Source organism: Lipotes vexillifer, unplaced genomic scaffold (genome assembly GCF_000442215.2).
Source record: "Lipotes vexillifer unplaced genomic scaffold, Lipotes_vexillifer_v1.1 scaffold559, whole genome shotgun sequence".
Classification (NCBI taxonomy): domain Eukaryota; kingdom Metazoa; phylum Chordata; class Mammalia; order Artiodactyla; family Lipotidae; genus Lipotes; species Lipotes vexillifer.
This window is the reverse complement of record NW_006781351.1, coordinates 2,319,232-2,337,691: the sequence shown is the minus strand read 5'-3', so window position 1 is coordinate 2,337,691 and position 18,460 is coordinate 2,319,232. Positions and strand designations below refer to the sequence as shown.

The 18,460-nt window shown below is 36.2% G+C and overlaps 1 protein-coding gene across 3 annotated transcripts in view; it reads left to right on the top strand.

Moving 5' to 3' along the window:
* The window catches only part of PIK3C2G (phosphatidylinositol-4-phosphate 3-kinase catalytic subunit type 2 gamma), a 324,948-nt gene that overhangs the window by 181,135 nt on the left and 125,353 nt on the right, over window positions 1-18,460 (top strand). For all 3 annotated transcript variants that reach the window (XM_007454609.1, XM_007454608.1, XM_007454607.1), the window contains 4 exons: window positions 3,257-3,349; window positions 4,816-4,945; window positions 9,141-9,277; window positions 11,144-11,313. In XM_007454609.1, the coding sequence (XP_007454671.1) occupies window positions 3,257-3,349; window positions 4,816-4,945; window positions 9,141-9,277; window positions 11,144-11,313 (530 nt within the window). The remainder of the gene's footprint in view (window positions 1-3,256; window positions 3,350-4,815; window positions 4,946-9,140; window positions 9,278-11,143; window positions 11,314-18,460) is intronic.

Below are 18,460 nucleotides of genomic sequence, written 5' to 3'. Positions count from 1 at the left end.
CTGAACAACGAGGAGGTCTGAAGGGACATACATCACATAGGAAGGTGCAGTAAATGCAGCAGAGTTCTAGTCAGAGCCCACATCTGGTTGGCCATCAGAGGATCCATACTGGAAAGAACCTCTGGGAGTGTAATGAGTGTAGTAAGACCTTCAGACAAACCCCTCAGCCAGTGGTTAATCTGAGAACCCACTGAGGGTACGAACCCTATGAATGTGAGAGTGTGGGAAGACTTGTCATCACTCCTCCCATCTCAATAAATACCAGAGACTCCGTTACTGGGAGAAACCTCATCAAGGTGACGAATGTGTTAAAGCCTTCACCCCGCGTCCCCTGCTCATTGCTCATCAGATAGCCTGTACTGGGGAGGGGCCTTCTGAGTGTAACGAGTGTGAGGCCTTCATGCAGAGTAGAACCGTTTTCCAGCATCAGACACTTCACACAAGTGAGAAACGTCATGTTCAAGCAAGTGTGGGAGCGCTCTCTATTCCGTTAGAGACCTTACTGACCATCAGAGAGTTCACACTGGGGAGAAGCCTTACGGCAGTAAGGAATGTAGTAAGGCCTTCAGTCAGAGTATATGTCTTGTTTGACACTCCATGCCAGGGAACAAGCACATACATGTTGGCAGTGTAGAAAAGCCTTCAGTCAGACCTCTCAACTAGTTGACTATGAGCAAATTCATACCAGAGAAAAGCCTTTTGAATGCGGCATGGCAAAATGTTCAGTCTAGTAAATGTCTTATTTTATATCACAGACTTCACACAAGCAAAAGCCCTATAAATGTGGAAAATATGCAGTCAAAACTCATACCTCATTACATGTCAGAGAATTCACACTGGTTAGAAGTCCTATGAATGTAGTAGTGAGTATGGTAAGGTCTTTGTTTATAGCAACAATCGTACAGTACATCAGAGAGCCCATCTGGGGAGAAAACTGATAAATGCAGTGATTTGGGGAAAGTCATTACTGAGCTTATCGTACGTCAGAGTTCACTCTGGAGAGAAGTCCCGTGAATGTAGTGAGTGTAGGAAAGCCTGTATGTATAGTCAGCATTCTATTTTAACCACCATCAGTAAACTACACTAGGGAGAAGTACTCAGGCCTGGCTCAATCCATTCTTTAAAGCATGGGTCTCCAAGACAGAGAGCAAAGGTCTTAGGTTTGGTTAAACTTTCTTTATAAGAAGAATTCTCACCCCTGTCTCTCCTTGGAACCACTAATCACAGTGGACCATTTCCTGTTCCACTAAGGGGTAGATCATATGAGAGAGTGGGAATAACTGAATGCAATCCTTCTCCCCTCCTGGGAAAGTAAAGACCAGACATTTCATTTACTAATAGGTATCTTTTCCTTTTTAAAAACTGTTTTAAGTCTATTTCTCTAATTTTCACTTTTCAAGACCAGAGTTTCTATCTTCCTTTCTCCATTCTAGCTTTTCTTGTCTTCCTTTCTGTATTCCAGATCTTTTATCTCACCATTTACATAAAATATCTTCCAAGACTTTGATTCATTCTTTCCTATCTCTTGGTTATGGCCGTCCCAATCCACTTTTAACTTCTACTCTAATCTAAGGTGTCCTTGTTTACCTTTTTCTACCTGGCAAACCTTTTCATTTACCTGTTTGCCAATCTATGTCTTTCACAATCTTCAAATTCAGCTCATCTCTGAAAGACTCTCTTCTTCAAATGCTTCTTCATTCAGCTGTGAAATGCATGCGTGTATACATTCATACCAACTTTTGCAGGCTCTATGAGAGGTGGATATGGTGTCTCTTTTTATTAGCATATAGTTAATGTTTTGTGCATACTAGCTGTCAAATGTATAGTATTTTTGCCATGACTCTCAAAAAATATACTGCATGTGAAAACCAAAGTATTAAGCAATGAAAGCAATATAGCTGAGTGATATAATTGAGAAGAGGGGCTAAACCTTGCCCTCAGCCTTTCTTAGCCCTTTGTCTCTTCCCTGGACTTGGCATACCTCGAAGAGATCATCATTCTCCCACCCCAGCCCCCAGAATTGAATGAGCAGAATTTGAAAACCACTGATCTAGACTCTGGGCTAATACAGGGTTTCCTAATTCAATACCATGACAGAAGGTCATACATATGTCCCCTGATTGACTGATTCTTGCAGCGGGAATTCATTACTTAACAAGCAGCCTCATCCTTTTACTATAAAACTCAAATTGATTCAGTAAACAAGGCTTTCTGTTTGCTTAGGGATTAGTTAGATTTATGTTGACAGATTAAGAAATAGATCCTTTCCTCTCAACTTCTACTGATTTCAGACTTATCAGAAATAATGATATTCAAACTGATCCTTCAAAATATATTGATGTCATATTTTACTAAGTTGATGAATTGGAAGTATCAAGTCCCTTTGCTTTCTTTAGTATTGATTTAATAATTTTCGCTGTCAACATGAACTCTCTAATAACCTAAAGACATATAGCCTTTTAACACTCAAACAGTTGTAAGCACATAAAAGGAAAATAATGCACAGTAGTCGGTATCATAAAACTGAAAATAGAAATGTAAAGTATAATTGAAAGAAATGAGAATAGGAAATATATGTTGTACTGTTACTTGTAAAGATAAGAAAATGTTCATTAGCAAAAAGTGAAAAAGAATGCGTTAATCTTTTTGAAGTACCCGATTAGTGTCAGACACTGTAAAAGGTATTTTATATCCATTAGCTCATATACCTATTACAAAAATGTGTGAGGTAAGAGTTTTATCCCTGTTTTACAGTGGGATACAAACATTTAAGTAACTTGTCCAAGGTCTTACCGCTGATAAGTTACAGAGTCCAAATTTGAACTCAGGTCTTTGTTAATTCTATATGCATGTTTCCTTAAAGTATGCTGCAGGGCAGAAAGAATGAAAAGGAAATATATTTTTTTAAATAGTGATTTCATCTTTTAGATATTAACTAACTAGCATAAGCACAATACCTACATACTACTTAGTTTATTTAAACTCCCTAAACATCATCACTGTTTAGTGAGAAAAAAATGTAGTTGAAGATTTACAACCTGCCGGAAAGCTGGCATTTTTAGTTTACAAATAAAGGCTTTGGTTGGTAGACTAAAGTCTTTTTTTAAATAAATATGTTTCTTTGTTCCAAAGTGTGAGAATTATTCATATGTTACATTTGCTCATATAACAAATTCTGCAAGGAGCCATGATTGCAAGGAAACTGTTCTTTTTGCTTTGTTTTGCTCACCATTTTTCTCTTCTTTTTGTCCCATAGGCATGTTCATATTTCACATCTAATGCTTTGCCATTGAAGATTACTTTCATTAATGCTAATCCAATGGGCAAAAACATCAGCGTCATTTTTAAGGTACAGTAGCCCTCCTGAAACATCAAATTGATTCCATTGGTAGAACTATTGATTTATTACTCACAAAAAGAAATTATTATAGCTCTTTTCCTCTGGCAGCAGCACAGAAGATTCTAGTTGTTTTTGATTCTGCATTTTTATAGAATTATAGTACATGCCAAACTATGATTGGCAGTAAATCAAACATTACTGGCTCCAAGCCAATGAATCTTCAGTGCAAAACTCCGGGAGGTATGTTTCAATAAGTGAAATAAAGCAATCACTTTTGAGTAATACAGAAAGCAGAATTGTGGTAAAGTTCCTAGGGGGAGAGTCTTCCTTTGGTCTAGATACTAAGTTCGAATCAAAATTAGCTGAAACTCAAATGACATGATTTAGCATAAAATTCTTATTTGTAAGCACTTGCTTATTTTAGTAATTTGGGTTGTTGTCTTCTTTTTAAATAAAATATAAATAAGGGCCATATCAGTCTTTGTCATGAATCCCATGGGACAATAGAGTAAAAGGTTAAGAGTAAAAGTCAAGTAGGAAAAAGGGACAGAAAAAGGAGCTGTAAGTAAAAAGTAAGCATTTGCCAGTCGTTCAGTTAAATTTGATAAGTTATTCAGCCAAACCAGACAACAAGGTCGCAGAGTGGAATTTTTGTTCGATTCTGACTAGTTTTGAAGATAATGATTAACATACCTGTACTTTTGCTGTGAAATCTGTGTAAACCTCAAGCATTAATGTTCCCCCGGCACTGCATTTTTGGTGAAGAAAAAAGAAGAACACAAAATCTCATCTTGGCATAGTTTTCTGCATATAATTTAGAAACCATTTTCAAAACCAAGTCTCTTATTAGTTAAAAGCATAGAACTGTCCTTCCCCTTTGGACATATTCCATGTCCTTAACCTATGCTAGAAAAACACCCCTTTATCATTTCTTATTATTATCAAAGGCTGTTTACTCTGAAAACTTCTTAACTGCCTTCATAACAAGAGAAGTCAACGATTCAAAGTCTGATGAATTATATGTGTGCTATTTATACTCCCTGTCAAGAAGCTCTTGGTAGTCTAACTGTATATCAGTGTGTAAATTTATGGTACATCAAATAATGTTTCCCTTAGAAAGAGATTTCACTTGGCTGAGTTTGAAATTTGCATAAACATTCGTCCAACCTCTCTTCACCAGACTTTGAGGTTAAGACATTGCACATGGATAATAAATTGAAAGATTATCAGGGAACAACATTCCAAGGAGCTTCTAATTTAATGGCTAAAGCTTCTGTAATCATTTAAAAGAAAGTTCTCATTTTCTTTGATCTTCTATCAGAAACACAAGGTATTCTTAGTGCTAATAAAACAATTGAAACCACCCTAAGTCAGGCTGGAAAATTATTCAAGGAAGGAAATGACATATACCATATTTGAAAGCCTTTAATAGAATTCAAGGAGAAACCCGGAGTCTATAATTTTGTTTTTAACAGGCTGGAGATGATCTTCGTCAGGATATGCTTGTCCTGCAGATTATTCATGTGATGGACAATATTTGGCTGCAGGAGGGCCTGGATATGCAAATGATCATTTATAGATGTCTATCCACAGGAAAAGGCCAAGGTCGGTATAGATTAGAAAGCTGATTGACTTACATTATTTATCTCACGCATTCATCAGTAATATGCCCCCCAGAGTTGCCACAGCTTTCATTTTAGATTACAAATTTTAAAATCCAAAGAACTAAACCTGGTCATTCTTCTTTTTTACAAAGAATTATTTTCAAAAACAATAAGCCAAAATGATTTATGTAAAGCATAATGTCCTTCTAGATATTAATTAGGACTCTCGACAACTCAAATGTTAACTGTAATGTCCTTTTGTGTGTCCTTAAGGGTTAGTTACATTAATGATTAATTCATATTTGTTCCTCTTTTTCTAAGCTGATAATAGAAAAGTCCGCTCATTCAAAAAAATACAATTGTTGCTTATTAACACAAAATTTACAAAGTTGCAAATGCTTAAAGGAGTTCTGAAAATTCTAAATACATTATAAACATGCATTCAGTTTCTAAAAGACTTTTGAGTAAAGTGTAATATCAACAGTCAAAGATGACCATTCATGCAAACTTTGAGCATACTTTAGCATTTCTCTTCCTTGATAAAAGCCAAGCCACTAATATGGAAATATAATTACATTTATACACATTTTCGATGAAAATAGTGTTGAAGATCCACCCTAATAATTACTCAAACATCAGAGGTAAAAGTTGTACTTAATTACAATCATGCTAAATTGAAGAAATAATTTCTAGGATATCATAATTTTTTTTACATGGGGCCATTGCCACTTAGCATTTCATTAAATTAATTAGTATGAATTATAGCAGATGCATCTGCATAAACAAAGGGATAAAAATACCATAGAACCGGAAAGGGGACCTAGAACTGTGTGGTCTTTTTTTTTTCTTTTCTTTTTTAATTCAGACAGAACTACAGTTTAAACCCATCATCTCAAAAGAGAAACTGTCATTGCCTGGCCCTCCATTTCCTGAGGTCCCACTGCGAGGCTCAGTACCCCAGCCAACTCTGACTCAAGATTTTGGAAACTAAGCATGGAAGCACCTCCTACTTAGCTTAACTTGCAATTGGATACTTCAGGACTACTGTTACAAGTCATACTGCCCAATTATTTTGATTCTGATAATAGGGCCCTTGTTTCCATGCCAAGTATCCCACTCCCAAACTCCTTCTAAAGTTCTAGTTCCTAAAAGTCTTTTATTACTGCTACTCTGAGATCGTTATTCCTTGAGTTTTTCTCTCCCTTTTCTCACATAAATGACCTAATTCTTTCATATCCTAATATGTTTAAAGGGTAAAAATATACCTTAGATGAACCAAGCTGAGCTTTTTGGTGTCACATGGATTACTTTTTCTTCAGAATTTGAATACAACACCAACCTCAGTGGAATTCTTCAATTCCATCTACTCATTTCTCTGTTTATAATCATAGGAAGTAATGGAGGCTAAGACTTTTAAAGTTAATAAAATAATCCAGCAGAAATAACTCTAGACTTGCCCAGAGTTACAGATGTCATAAGACAGACAAATTATTCTTTCCCGCTGTCTACCAACAATTTCTTTGGTTGTAAGGTTGTACTGGAAAGATACTTCTTCAAGAAAAATGGAGATCATTAAAGCAAATGTCTTCTTTTAAGAGATTAGTTTCCATTTTTAATCAGGTTCCAAGGCTTATTGAATATCTACTGTTGACATCCCTCAAGAAATGTCACAAAGTAAGATAGGGAATACTAAAACGACTTAAACAGGGCTGCTGCCCTTAAGGAGAGTATACTCCAGGCCACAAGTTTACAAGGCTTTATCAACATTATTGTTGACTATAATTCTCATGACTACTTTGTATATGATGTTGTAGGAACTTTGGGAGAGATTATCAGAGCAGATAAAAATTCTTTAGGATTTATTTCATTGCTCTAAATTTGCTCCAGATTTGATGGACATAAAAATTACTTAGGAGAGTTGGAGCAGCTATATCTAGGACCCAAGCAGGATGCTATATCAGGCTCTTCACTGGGCAGAGGTGGGGAGGGGACGGAGGGTGGGGGACTGAGGCTCAAGTCTCAGTGAATGCAAAAAGCTGCTCTGGAGTTTCTCATGCACACCTTTTTTGAGAACCACTGCCTTGTGTGATACCATCTTGAAAAGTTTTTTCCCTAAGAACCTTGCTACTTAAAGTATGACCTGTGGACCAGGAGCATTGACATCACCTGGGAGCTTGTTAGAAACTCAGAATCTCAGACCCTACTCCCACCCTACTAAATCAGAACCTACATTTTAACAAGATCCCCAAGTAATACATATGGGCATTAAATTTTGAGGAATCTGCATTAGAGAGCTATGGGAATGGAGCCACACATATTACTGTGCACAGAATTATGCTGGAAGTATTTAAAAAGTGTATGATACATACTAGCTTAAAATGTATAAAATGTAATTTATGGTTTTAACTAATGAGCAGAATTTAGCCACCATGATTGTTATAAATTAGGTGCAAAGTTTTCTGGGTAGTCAACAATGGAAGATATGACAAATGGCTTGGGATTTAGCAATGATTAACTCCCTGAAGACAAATGTGGTCTGAGGAGTAACTGACATTGCTACAGCACCCTATCTAAAGGGTGTAGTAATCTAAGTCCTAATTTGGGGCATGGTCAGATGCAAGGTGGCAATGAGGCACGCAGGAACCAGGTAGAAGGTGGTTTTCTGTTAGGAAGTGTTAAATGGAGGAACTGGAAAAATGAGGGAAAATTTCAGGATTAGAAAGTAGAATTATATTACTCTTTTTAGAGTAGTTATATTACTGTTAAATGCAGTGCTTTACATTTGCTATCTCACTTAATAAGCACAAGAAAACTAGCACAAGAGCCGAATACTGTTGGGGGAGAAGGGAGAAGTGTTATGATATTAAAGATATGCCCAGGATTTATCTCTGGGATGTTACATCTCCTTCTTTCTTTTTGTTTTTAACAAATAGGTTTTAATAGGTTATTTTTGCAGCATTCAATTCCCACTCTCCATGTTTGTTTCTTTCTAATAAGGCAATGTATCAATAGATGCCTAACGGTCATGATTGGACTGGGCTGGGCTATTGGATATTAAGAGATTAAGGCTGAAAAAAGAGAGAGAGAGAGAGAGAGAGAGAGAGAGAGATTAAGCCTGCAACCAGCTACCACTGGCCAAATCCAGCACTGAGAAATGTTTTGCTTACCATTACAGTGATCTTCTTGTTTGTTGTTTAATTTGAATATTTTTAAGGTAGACCATGAAATAGTCAATTTTTAAAACTTAATCTTCTCTCTTTTCATATAATTATGTTTATGTCCCTGGTCCCTTTGGGCATTTGTGTTTTCAACTCTTGCAGTTGTCAAGATTGTGGAAATCAGAAATTCTACACTTTAATTTCTTTCAGTGACTTTATTTATAGAACTGTGCATTACAGGTTGTTTTGTGGACGTTAGTCCTGGGAGAATTTTAAATACTGGGTTTAAATTGCTGTTCTGTACAGAATAAAAATCAGAAGGCTTGAAAATATTTACATTCCAATAACCTTAGGAACACAATGAAAAGAAGCCTTGATGGATGCATGGCTAGTGGGGCAAAGCTCCTATTGAAGTTAAATCAATATATGCTCCGTTAAAAAGATTGTTATTATAGTTTCACTTTAATGCAGACTGAGAAGGAAGAAGCAGGTGGTTCTGTACATGTTCACTGCAGCGTTAACTCTGTTCACTGCTAGAAATGAAACGTTGAACAGTGAAGCTTTTATTAACCTGAACATTGATTTTTATAATATATTTGAAATATTTGTCACGGAGGTTGTATTTGATTCACTTACATTATAAATATGCTTGTTACACAAGTTTGAATGTCCTCCCTTAAACTGTAAATGAATGCACAAGCCATATGTTAATTAATTCACTGCTCTATTGACTCAGTGGGGTCGCTGGGAGACCATCTAGATTTGCTCTCTACTGTAGTTCTAGAAAAAATATTAAAGCTGCTCTGATACATCTGATCCAAACACAAGTAGCCTCATTGCTCCCTAGGATTTAGGAAAAATTAGAAGCAATACCATCTAGGTAAAACTCCTTCAGAGAAGAAGATTGGGAAATAAAAAGGGTAATCCGAGTAGTGCTGGCAACTATTGATGTTGTTACCTATATCAAGATGCCTTTCCTAAGTATCCCTCATCCTGTAAAGAAAGAAGTATTTCCATAATCTCTTTTTTATCAACCAGGATTGGTGCAGATGGTGCCCGATGCTATAACCCTTGCGAAAATCCATCGCCATTCTGGACTGATAGGACCACTGAAAGAAAATACAATCAAAAAATGGTTCAGTCAGCACAACCATTTAAAGGTGGATTATGAAAAGGTTTGTCCTTCTGCAGCAAATTTTAAATAATGTACTTAAATAAGGATATACTCTGGCTCATTAGATACTCTGAGTTATGAAAAAGTAAATTAAGTACATCTTGAGGTCTAATTCATTCATTCATCAGCATAGTAATAATGACACAGTTTAAATGGTATATTACCTAGATAACAATTTCTGTGTCTGGTTTTCCCTCTGGGTGGAATTCTGGGCTATCAATAAAGACTCTCTTTGCTCAGCGGCTTCCCTTACAGCAATCTCACCTGAGATGATGCTCCTGAAAACTACCTCCTTCATGTTACCTGTGCCTATTTGTACACAACCTATAATTTCTATAAATCTCCCTCCTTCCATTGCAATATATTTCTTCTTCCAAGTTCTATCTTTTCATGCCTCATTCTTTCAATGTTTGCGGAATACCTAATAGAGTTTTTATTTTTTTGTATCTCAGAACTTTACAAAATGTATACTATTCCATTTGACTGCCAACATTTTTCCCACTTTACTTTGGCATCTAGCCTGCAGTCTACAATTGTACAGGTTCCACCCTCTACCAGGCCTCACAGATTAGGGGATGAGTTGGCTAGAGCCAAGCCTTGTTTCACTTGCCAAGGCATGAACTGGTACAGCTGCCCCAGAGGCAGGGGCACCTTTATGCTAATTCACACAAAAATGCAATATGGGCCAGCATTAGATTTGCTCAGAACTGTCCTGAGCACTAAACATCCCTCATTCTAGGAAACTCCTCAGTCCTGGGCAAACTGGAAGGCTTGGTCACCCTAGCTGGCCTGGGCCATGAAAGAGAGATCCAAGAGTTCATCTACTCCATACTTCTGTGAGATTGGAATAGAGCAAAATACAGGTTTTTGAGGCCAAGTAACAGGGAATTAGATGAGATTATCTAGAAATCTATTTTTTAGCCATTCCCCAAATTGTAACTTGAATTAGGCACAAACCCCTGAAGTTATATTGTTTGGGGTGTTTCCATGTACATTTGATGTTCTTAACCACCATGTGAAGGACATATTTTATTATCTTCACTTTATAAGTAGAGAAAATCTAGACAGACAAATTAAAGACTTGCTCAGGCACCTGGGATACCTGGAAATAAGGTGTCCTGGCACGTAGTCCAGCCACGTGGTCTTCCACTCGCTAGTTGAGGAGGCCCATACCTGTGGCTCAGCCAGTCACTTGTGCTTACACTCATGGTTGCATCATCGATCAAAATGATGAATACCCAGGAGACAGTTCTTTTGAAAAAAGAGTAATTTTGGCAAGAAACCCCTGTCCATTAAAGAAACATAAGCCACAACTAACTTAGTGGAATCTGCTTCTACCCACACAAGCGTTCACTGGTATATACTGTACCAAAACCTTTTGGGGCATTAACTGGATGACATATTTGTAGGATAAACATAAAGTGTTACAGATATCTCAGTGTAGTTTTTCCTGTGTTAAAAATTTCAGATATTCAAAAATTAATATTTTAAATTTCTATGGGAATAGGCAATACTGGACCATATTGTTCCTTCTTCCTTTATCTTGAAAAAAGCTATCCACTATTTTACCTTTGCGACATTAAAAAATAATACTAAGAATCCTCTTTAATAAACTGAAAATTGGCTTTAACTGAATGAAAGTTATTTTCTCCCATTTCAACGAAAACACTCATTAGGCTAAAGAACAGATTGCTTCATGTTCTGTAGCATATCAATAACCAACCATTTAATCATATCCACTCAACTGAGATGTAGAATTGGTTCTTGATTATAGAATTTTGCTTTTTATCGTACTTTTACCATTACCTCTGTGTTTGCTCATTTTTTGTGTGTGTCATTGTTGTGTTATTATTTTTCAACCAATTAGGCCTTGAGGAACTTTTTCTATTCCTGTGCTGGCTGGTGTGTGGTAACGTTCATCCTGGGAGTCTGTGACCGTCACAACGACAATATCATGCTGACAAAGTCAGGCCACATGTTTCATATTGACTTTGGAAAATTCCTGGGTCATGCACAAACATTTGGAGGGATAAAAAGGTCAGTGCTCAAATAATGTTTATTAATGTAATTAAGCAATCTCCCGGAGTGATATATAACATGTAATGGCATAGAAACCCAGCAGATGACTTGTTCCCCATCTCTCAAATTCCCCAAGATAATGTAAACATGATTATGTATCTAATAATATTGAAGGAAAGATTTTTTTCGATAGACTGTTAACGGAACAAATTAGGTTTCCTCAAGTTGTTAGTAGACTAAATTGGCCTTCTCCCACAGGATACTAATACTGCTCCAGTCTGAATTGTACGAAATATGATATGTTCATTTTCTTATAAGCCTTGAATGGATAACGAGGCCTGAGTTCGTGGTCTCAATACATCTGGTATATTGCCCATAACAATCACCAGCCTGGTCTACATGTAAAATGAGCACACTTCCTGCACTGAATTAGGCTTGAATTATTCCAAAAATATTTAGTAAGCATCTACCATTCAAGACTCTGGGGATACAACAAAGCAGATACAAACCCTGATCTCTTTCTAGTAGGGATGACAGACATTAAAAAAGATAACACAAGGAAATGAGGAGTTTCATTTCTTACTAAGAAACTAAAGCAGAGAAATGGGATAGAAATTAACAGGGGCAGGGATGCTATTTTAAAGAGGCCTCCTTAAAGAAATGAGAGATAGCTGTATAGTGAGTAATCACCTTGTGGAGATCCATGAGAAGAGTATTCCAGGAAGAGAGAACAGCAAAAATAACAGCCATGAGTATGGACTAAGCAGGCATGTTGCAGTGGCAGCAAGAAGGCCTGGGGCCTGGAGGTGGAATAAAGAGGGACGGGTAGTAGGAGGGAAAGATAAAGGGTTTGGTGGAGACCAGATCAAGTAGGGCACTGAGGACATGGTGCAGAGGTTGGCTTTTACTTTACGTTCAGAAGCAAACCATTGATGGATTTCAGTGGATTTCAAAGCTCTCGGCTGCTGTCCTGTCAAGTAATGAGACCAGTTGGAAGGCTATTGCAATAGTTAAGGCAAGACCTTAATGGTAAAGAAGTGGCAAAAACTGACAGATTCAGAATACATTTTGGAATCTGAACCACAGGACCTGCTAATTGATTGGCGTTGGCAGTCATTAATGGGCTGGGAAAATGGGCCCGGTAAGTAGAAGAAGAAAGGAAAATATTCAAGGATGACTCCTGGACTTTTGTTCTTAGCAAACAATTATATCATTTACTGAAAAGGAAAAGACTGGTGGTTGAATAGGTTTTTGTTTTATTTTATTTGAGCTGGGGGCAAGGGAACCAGAAATCTAAGACTAAAAGTCCCTTGCTCCAAAAATATACTTCATATTAAAGTAGAAATGGGATCAGACCATTCCAAAGACTAATCAGTCACTTTTAGCTAAAAATAGCTTTTCAAAAGAGGAAATAAATAAAAGTCTCCTACAATATAACAAGATGAATTTTCACCAGATGGTCATAATCTGGTATTAAAATGCCAATATAAACTACATAATAAGGTTTAATTCTTATAAACTGATAGCTTCTATTTTGTGGAGGCATACAAATGGAATTGTCTCACTTTTTATTATTTTCAGTACATTGCCTTCTATAATGAATAAGCTCAGGAAGAGTCACCACATATTCATTCATTCCTTACACATCTGTTGAGGATGGTCTGTGTGCCAAGCACTGTGATAAACCTTGGGGATACAAAGATGAATAATACACATTTACCACTTCAGTGGGGCTTACTCTTTCTTTAAAATACTGGGAAGACAGACAGATAAATAATTACTCCAGAATGTGGTGAGGGCAGAGATAGAGGTATAGGCAATTAGAACATCACAGAGGAGGGATACCTGGTATAAAGGACAAATGTTAATTAACATATACGAGCATATTGCATAATTTATTCGTTTAACACTTTCCCTAAATCCACTCTTTCCTAGAAATTTAAAGATTAGATTAAAACTAACATTTTTATTTATTTTGCTGTATTGTCCACTGAGAATTCGGGTTAACCCCCCTTATTCATTTATTTGACCAGCATCTGTGTTGACCATGGGGGTGGTTAAAAGATGCATAAAGATATTCCAGCTCTACAGAAAAAGTTTCAGTTGGGGAAACATACAAAGTAAAGAACAAGTTACTAAACAATATAGTAAGTGCTATAATAGAGATATGCACCAAGGTCTGTAGAAAAGATGGAGCCCAGTTGTTTGTTTGTTGATGTTACAGCAGCTACTGCTACTTCTGAAGTGCAGCAACTTAAATCTTTTTTATGCAACCGTTATGGAGGTCATGAAAATGTACCCAGCACAGAGCCTCACTTATAGTAGATTCTTAATATTGTTTGCTGAATTAGTCAGCCAAGAAACTATTCACAGGTCAGCCTTCAACCTTTCCATAATTATTAATTGGATGAAAGAAAATGAAGTTGGCCATGTCTTCCCTTGAGATTATTGATTATTGAGCACCAGCTAAGGAGGCCAACTGCAGCATTATTACCCATTTGGATTATTGTTTGCAGGATTCTATCTCCACCAATGGCTATGTAAGACTCATTGGCAATGTCTCCTTGGATTTCTTTCTTGATACTGATACTTCTGCCCTGAGTTTCTTTAATGGTTAAACTGAACTATGTCTACTCCCTATTACTCACTGTATATCTTGAATTATAGGCAGCATCTAATAATTTTCTTCAAAGTCTCTTTCAGTTGTTTCTGGAGTTCATTTGATTGTTGTTTCATTAGGCAACTGATGTCTTCCATCCTAGGTCCACCGGTTGTTCTTCTTGGTTGCTAGGTGGACAAAGTCTCATAAATCAGGCCTCTGAATCCCCCTAGGATAAATGAACATTCTTATTTGTACTACACTTATTACATATAAAACTGATCTCTAGAGAAAAGCCAGCTCCACCTAGCTTCTTCTGTACACATACTAGATATATTAATAAACACTCCTTAATATACAAAGCCAGGTTTGTAAATCATGCCCTATGACTATCCTAATCTCCCGTAACCTAGCAAGGCCATATAAATGCCCCAGTAATAAATAGCAATAAGCCAGGACCATACTCCTTAACATAAAATGCAGCACCCACAGGGAGTAAAGAGCATATGTATCCCAGACACATGTGTTTCTCCTATTATCTACTCCTTAAAAACATGGGGAAGAAAAGTATTTGTGTGACATTTTATGGTTTACAAAGTGTCACTAACATACATTAACTGATTTTACTTCATAATAAGTAAAATTGCTCAACCTCACATAAATACAGTTTCCAGTTGTGGATAAGTTTGGGTTTGACAAAAAGAAATCACATACATAACATAAAATCCCTCTCTAAGATTTAACCCTTAGCCAAGGATACAGAACTTAAGAATGGAAATTAGCAGGCCAACAAAACGAAAGCAAATGCAGTATATCTAGGGAGAGATTTTCCCTTGGTTTCCTTAAGAGGAAGCAGCAATGAAGTGATATTCTCCTGACAAGGAAGATCTTGAGAAATAAAGGGATTTCTTGCTGGGCCATTGCCCTTTTGTACTGATGCTTACATCGTCATTCCAGAACATCTTACACTAATCATCTGTGTGGTCCTGTTTAAGACATGTTTATAAACATTGGGCTGTCCTGATTTTTGAATTATGTGGAGTCTTCCCAGCAACACTCTCATTAGGAGTCTTTGCTCAGGTTTCCCTGAACCACTGCTCTTAATTCAGTTTTCCAGAAATCTGGAAAGCCCATCTTCATGCTTAGACCAAATCTGAAGCTCTAACTTTCTAACTTTGAAGAAAGAAAAAAAATTACATCTCAGTTATGAATTTGAAGGATTTCACATCTTGTATATAAACAAGAAGTTCTTCCTTATTGGTTTTAATTATGAGATTAGATGAAGAGGATTTACACCAGCAGATTAAATCACAGGACAATTCAGCCCCAACGTTACTTAATGATTCTGGGGGGAAAAATGGCTAATCCCTACAATGAAAACAATGAGAAATTTCACCAACTTTCTGAAACCAGTTGGTTTTTCTTTTGAAGTATTGCCTAATTATTATCTTCATTTCTTTATTTTCTCTTACAGAGATTCAAATTAAAGTGGTTAACAAATTATACATCCACAATTTTTCACTCAAAGTTCCCCTGTAACAATGATTTCCATATAGTAATTTTTTCATTGCATAAAAGATATTATTGTAATAAACTCTAAATTTCCACTCAGTAATTTCTTGATGATGACTTTCTTTTACAGAGGAGGAGAAATTAAGGAAGGTCTTTATTGGTGTTGTTTATTGTTCTCCTAACTCATTGTTTCATACTTTTATTTTTTCAGACTATATTTCCAGTCCGTATGGTCTTTCACTTCGTCATGCCAGACTTGCATGAAGTCTTTCTTGCAGCCTTATTTCTAGATAATTTTAGAGGCTGCATGAACAGTAGTTAAAGGCAGGTACCCTGGAGATAGACTATGCTTTTTTTTTTCAATCCCTTACTATCATCTACTAATGATGTGACCTTAAACAAATGGCTCTGTATGCTTCAGTTTAATCTTTTATAAAAAACAGATTTGTTTTGAAGATTAAATTAATTGATATACATAAAGTGCTTGGAAGAGTTCCTAGCACTGAGTAAAGGCTCTATAAATGTTTGTTGGAATTAATTATAATGTAAGTATTCCAAATGAAGTGACAAGAAATGAGATTGCATCTTTAGGTAATTATTGTTTCTTTTTGTTCAAAGTTCTCTAAATATCTTATTTTGGTACTTTTTAAATTTACAAATTGAACTTCTCTGACTTTGGAGTTTGTTGACTGATAGATTAGATTGCACCATTAGGTTTATTTGGATTGTAATGTTTTTCGCCAAGTCACTTTTGACTTCTGATGTAATTTTAGACATGAGCAGAGGTGTGCTGGAGCTGGCTCACACTGGCTTGGGAGAGCCTATGATGTGTATTCTTTCTCAACTCCACATTCAATAACATTCCCCTGGTGGCCTGAAATCAGCCATGGTGGGAGAATATATACCATGGAAATTGGCAAATGTCACAAATCAGAGCTTTTTTTTTCCTAAAAAAAGTAAGTGAGCTGGTTATTAAATATTTACCACCACACTCTAGGACATAAATCCATTTAAAACAGATGAAAAATCATTCCAGAACTCTGTCAAACTCTGTCCTTTTCCTATTAAAATATATACACCTGGGTGATCAAAATATTATATATCTGTCTTTTTAACAACATGATTTATACCCGATATTTAAGTTTTACCCCAACAGATCAACAATCACCTAATATAATTGCTCTCAGAATTTTCATCTCAATATTAGTCATAAAAATTATCTGTATCTATAATCATTTTGACACTGTCCTCCATATTTAATTAGCACTAATTTAAAAATGTTTAATGTTTAAGCTCTAATTTGAGTATTATATTATTTATATTCTGAATATCCTCAATTTAACCATCTTTGGGAAAAAACTCCCTTAGCAGATTAAAAGATTAATTTTTGTCTTACTCCAGTCATTCTGGTTTAGTACAATATTCATAGTAATCCAAATGCCATATAGGTATTAATGATCTCCCACATGCTTTAATTACTACCTTAGTGTTCTTTGAAATTAGATGTTTCACTGGCCTGTTTCCACAAGATTGTTTATTAAGAAACACTCTGGTTCCTTTAACTCAAAGCAGGTTTCCATTTCATCTGAACTTTCTAGAAGAAAAACACACTATCTAATACCTTTCCAACTGTGAGTGCCATAAGAACATCTTTGTATCATAAGCACCTAGCTAATGCCTGACATTTAGCAGAGGCTCAATTTTGGTTAATTGAAGGATCACTACAAAAATGCCATACAATTTACTTTTCTTGACCTGAGAAGCAGCAGTTTTTCTGAAGATAAAATTATTAAGAATTTGCCATATTCTGTTATTCTAACTGGAAGTTTACCAAGGGATTTTTTTACCTGATGGTCACTTTACATGTGGGAGTCTGGTGGATGAGACTCAAAATTTGATGCATACTACCTCATAACCATTTAGGATGGCTAGTATCAAAAAACAGAAAATAAGTTTTGACAAGGATGTGGAGAAATTGGAAACCCTGTGCAATGTCAGTGGGAATATAAAATAGTACAGCTACTGTGGAAAACAGTATGGCTGTTACTCAAAAAATTAAAAATGGAATTACCATATGATCCAGCAATTCTGCTTCTGGGAATATACCCAAAAGAATTGAAAGCAGAGTATCAAAGAGATATTTGTACAACCATGTTTATAACAGCATTATTCACAATAACTAAAATGTGGAAGCAGTCCAAATGTTCATGAATAGATGAATGGATAAGCAGAATATGGAGTATACGTACCATAGACTATTATTCATTCTTAAAAGGGATAATTCTGACACATGCCACAGCATGGTTGAATCCTGAGGACGTTACACAAAATAAGGCAGCCTCAAAAGGACAAATGACTGTATGATTCCACTTACATGATGTACTTAGAGTAGTCCAAATCATAGCTACAGAGATACAGAAACTAAGTTGGTGGTGACCAGGAGCCTTGGGGAGGGGGGAATGGGGAGTTATTGTTTAATGGGTATAGAATTTCAGTGTTAAGAGATGAAAAGAATTGTGGAGGTGAATGGTGATGATGGTTACACAACATTATGAATATATTTAATACCACTGAACTGTACACTTAACAATGGTTTAAGATGGTACGTTTTATGTTATATGTACTTTACCACAGTGAAATAACGGAAAAAGAATTTTGGTACACTGTAATTTTCACAAAGGCCTTCTCCAGTCACAAAGTCAATCTCAGGCAAACTACACCTAGCATTTGAATAGGGCTTTGGATTTTCCAAAGCACTCTCACTATTTCAAGAAATGAAATTTATTTTGTCATCCCCATCTTCTTGCTGTTGTTTTTCCCTCTTCTACTTCAATTTATCATTCCATTATGCTTTATCACCTGCTTTCTTTTGAGTAACTTCCTTTATATTTACCTCCCTCCCATTATAAGTAAAAAATAAAACAGTTTCTCTAATTAAAAAACCCAACCACCCAACCATGAGTTTTCTTCAAAAAGAGACTTGCAGATTTTCAGATGAAAAGAGTGAAGGGTGCTTGAGACAGGAAGAAAAGTTTGTGACGCAGAGGGAACAAA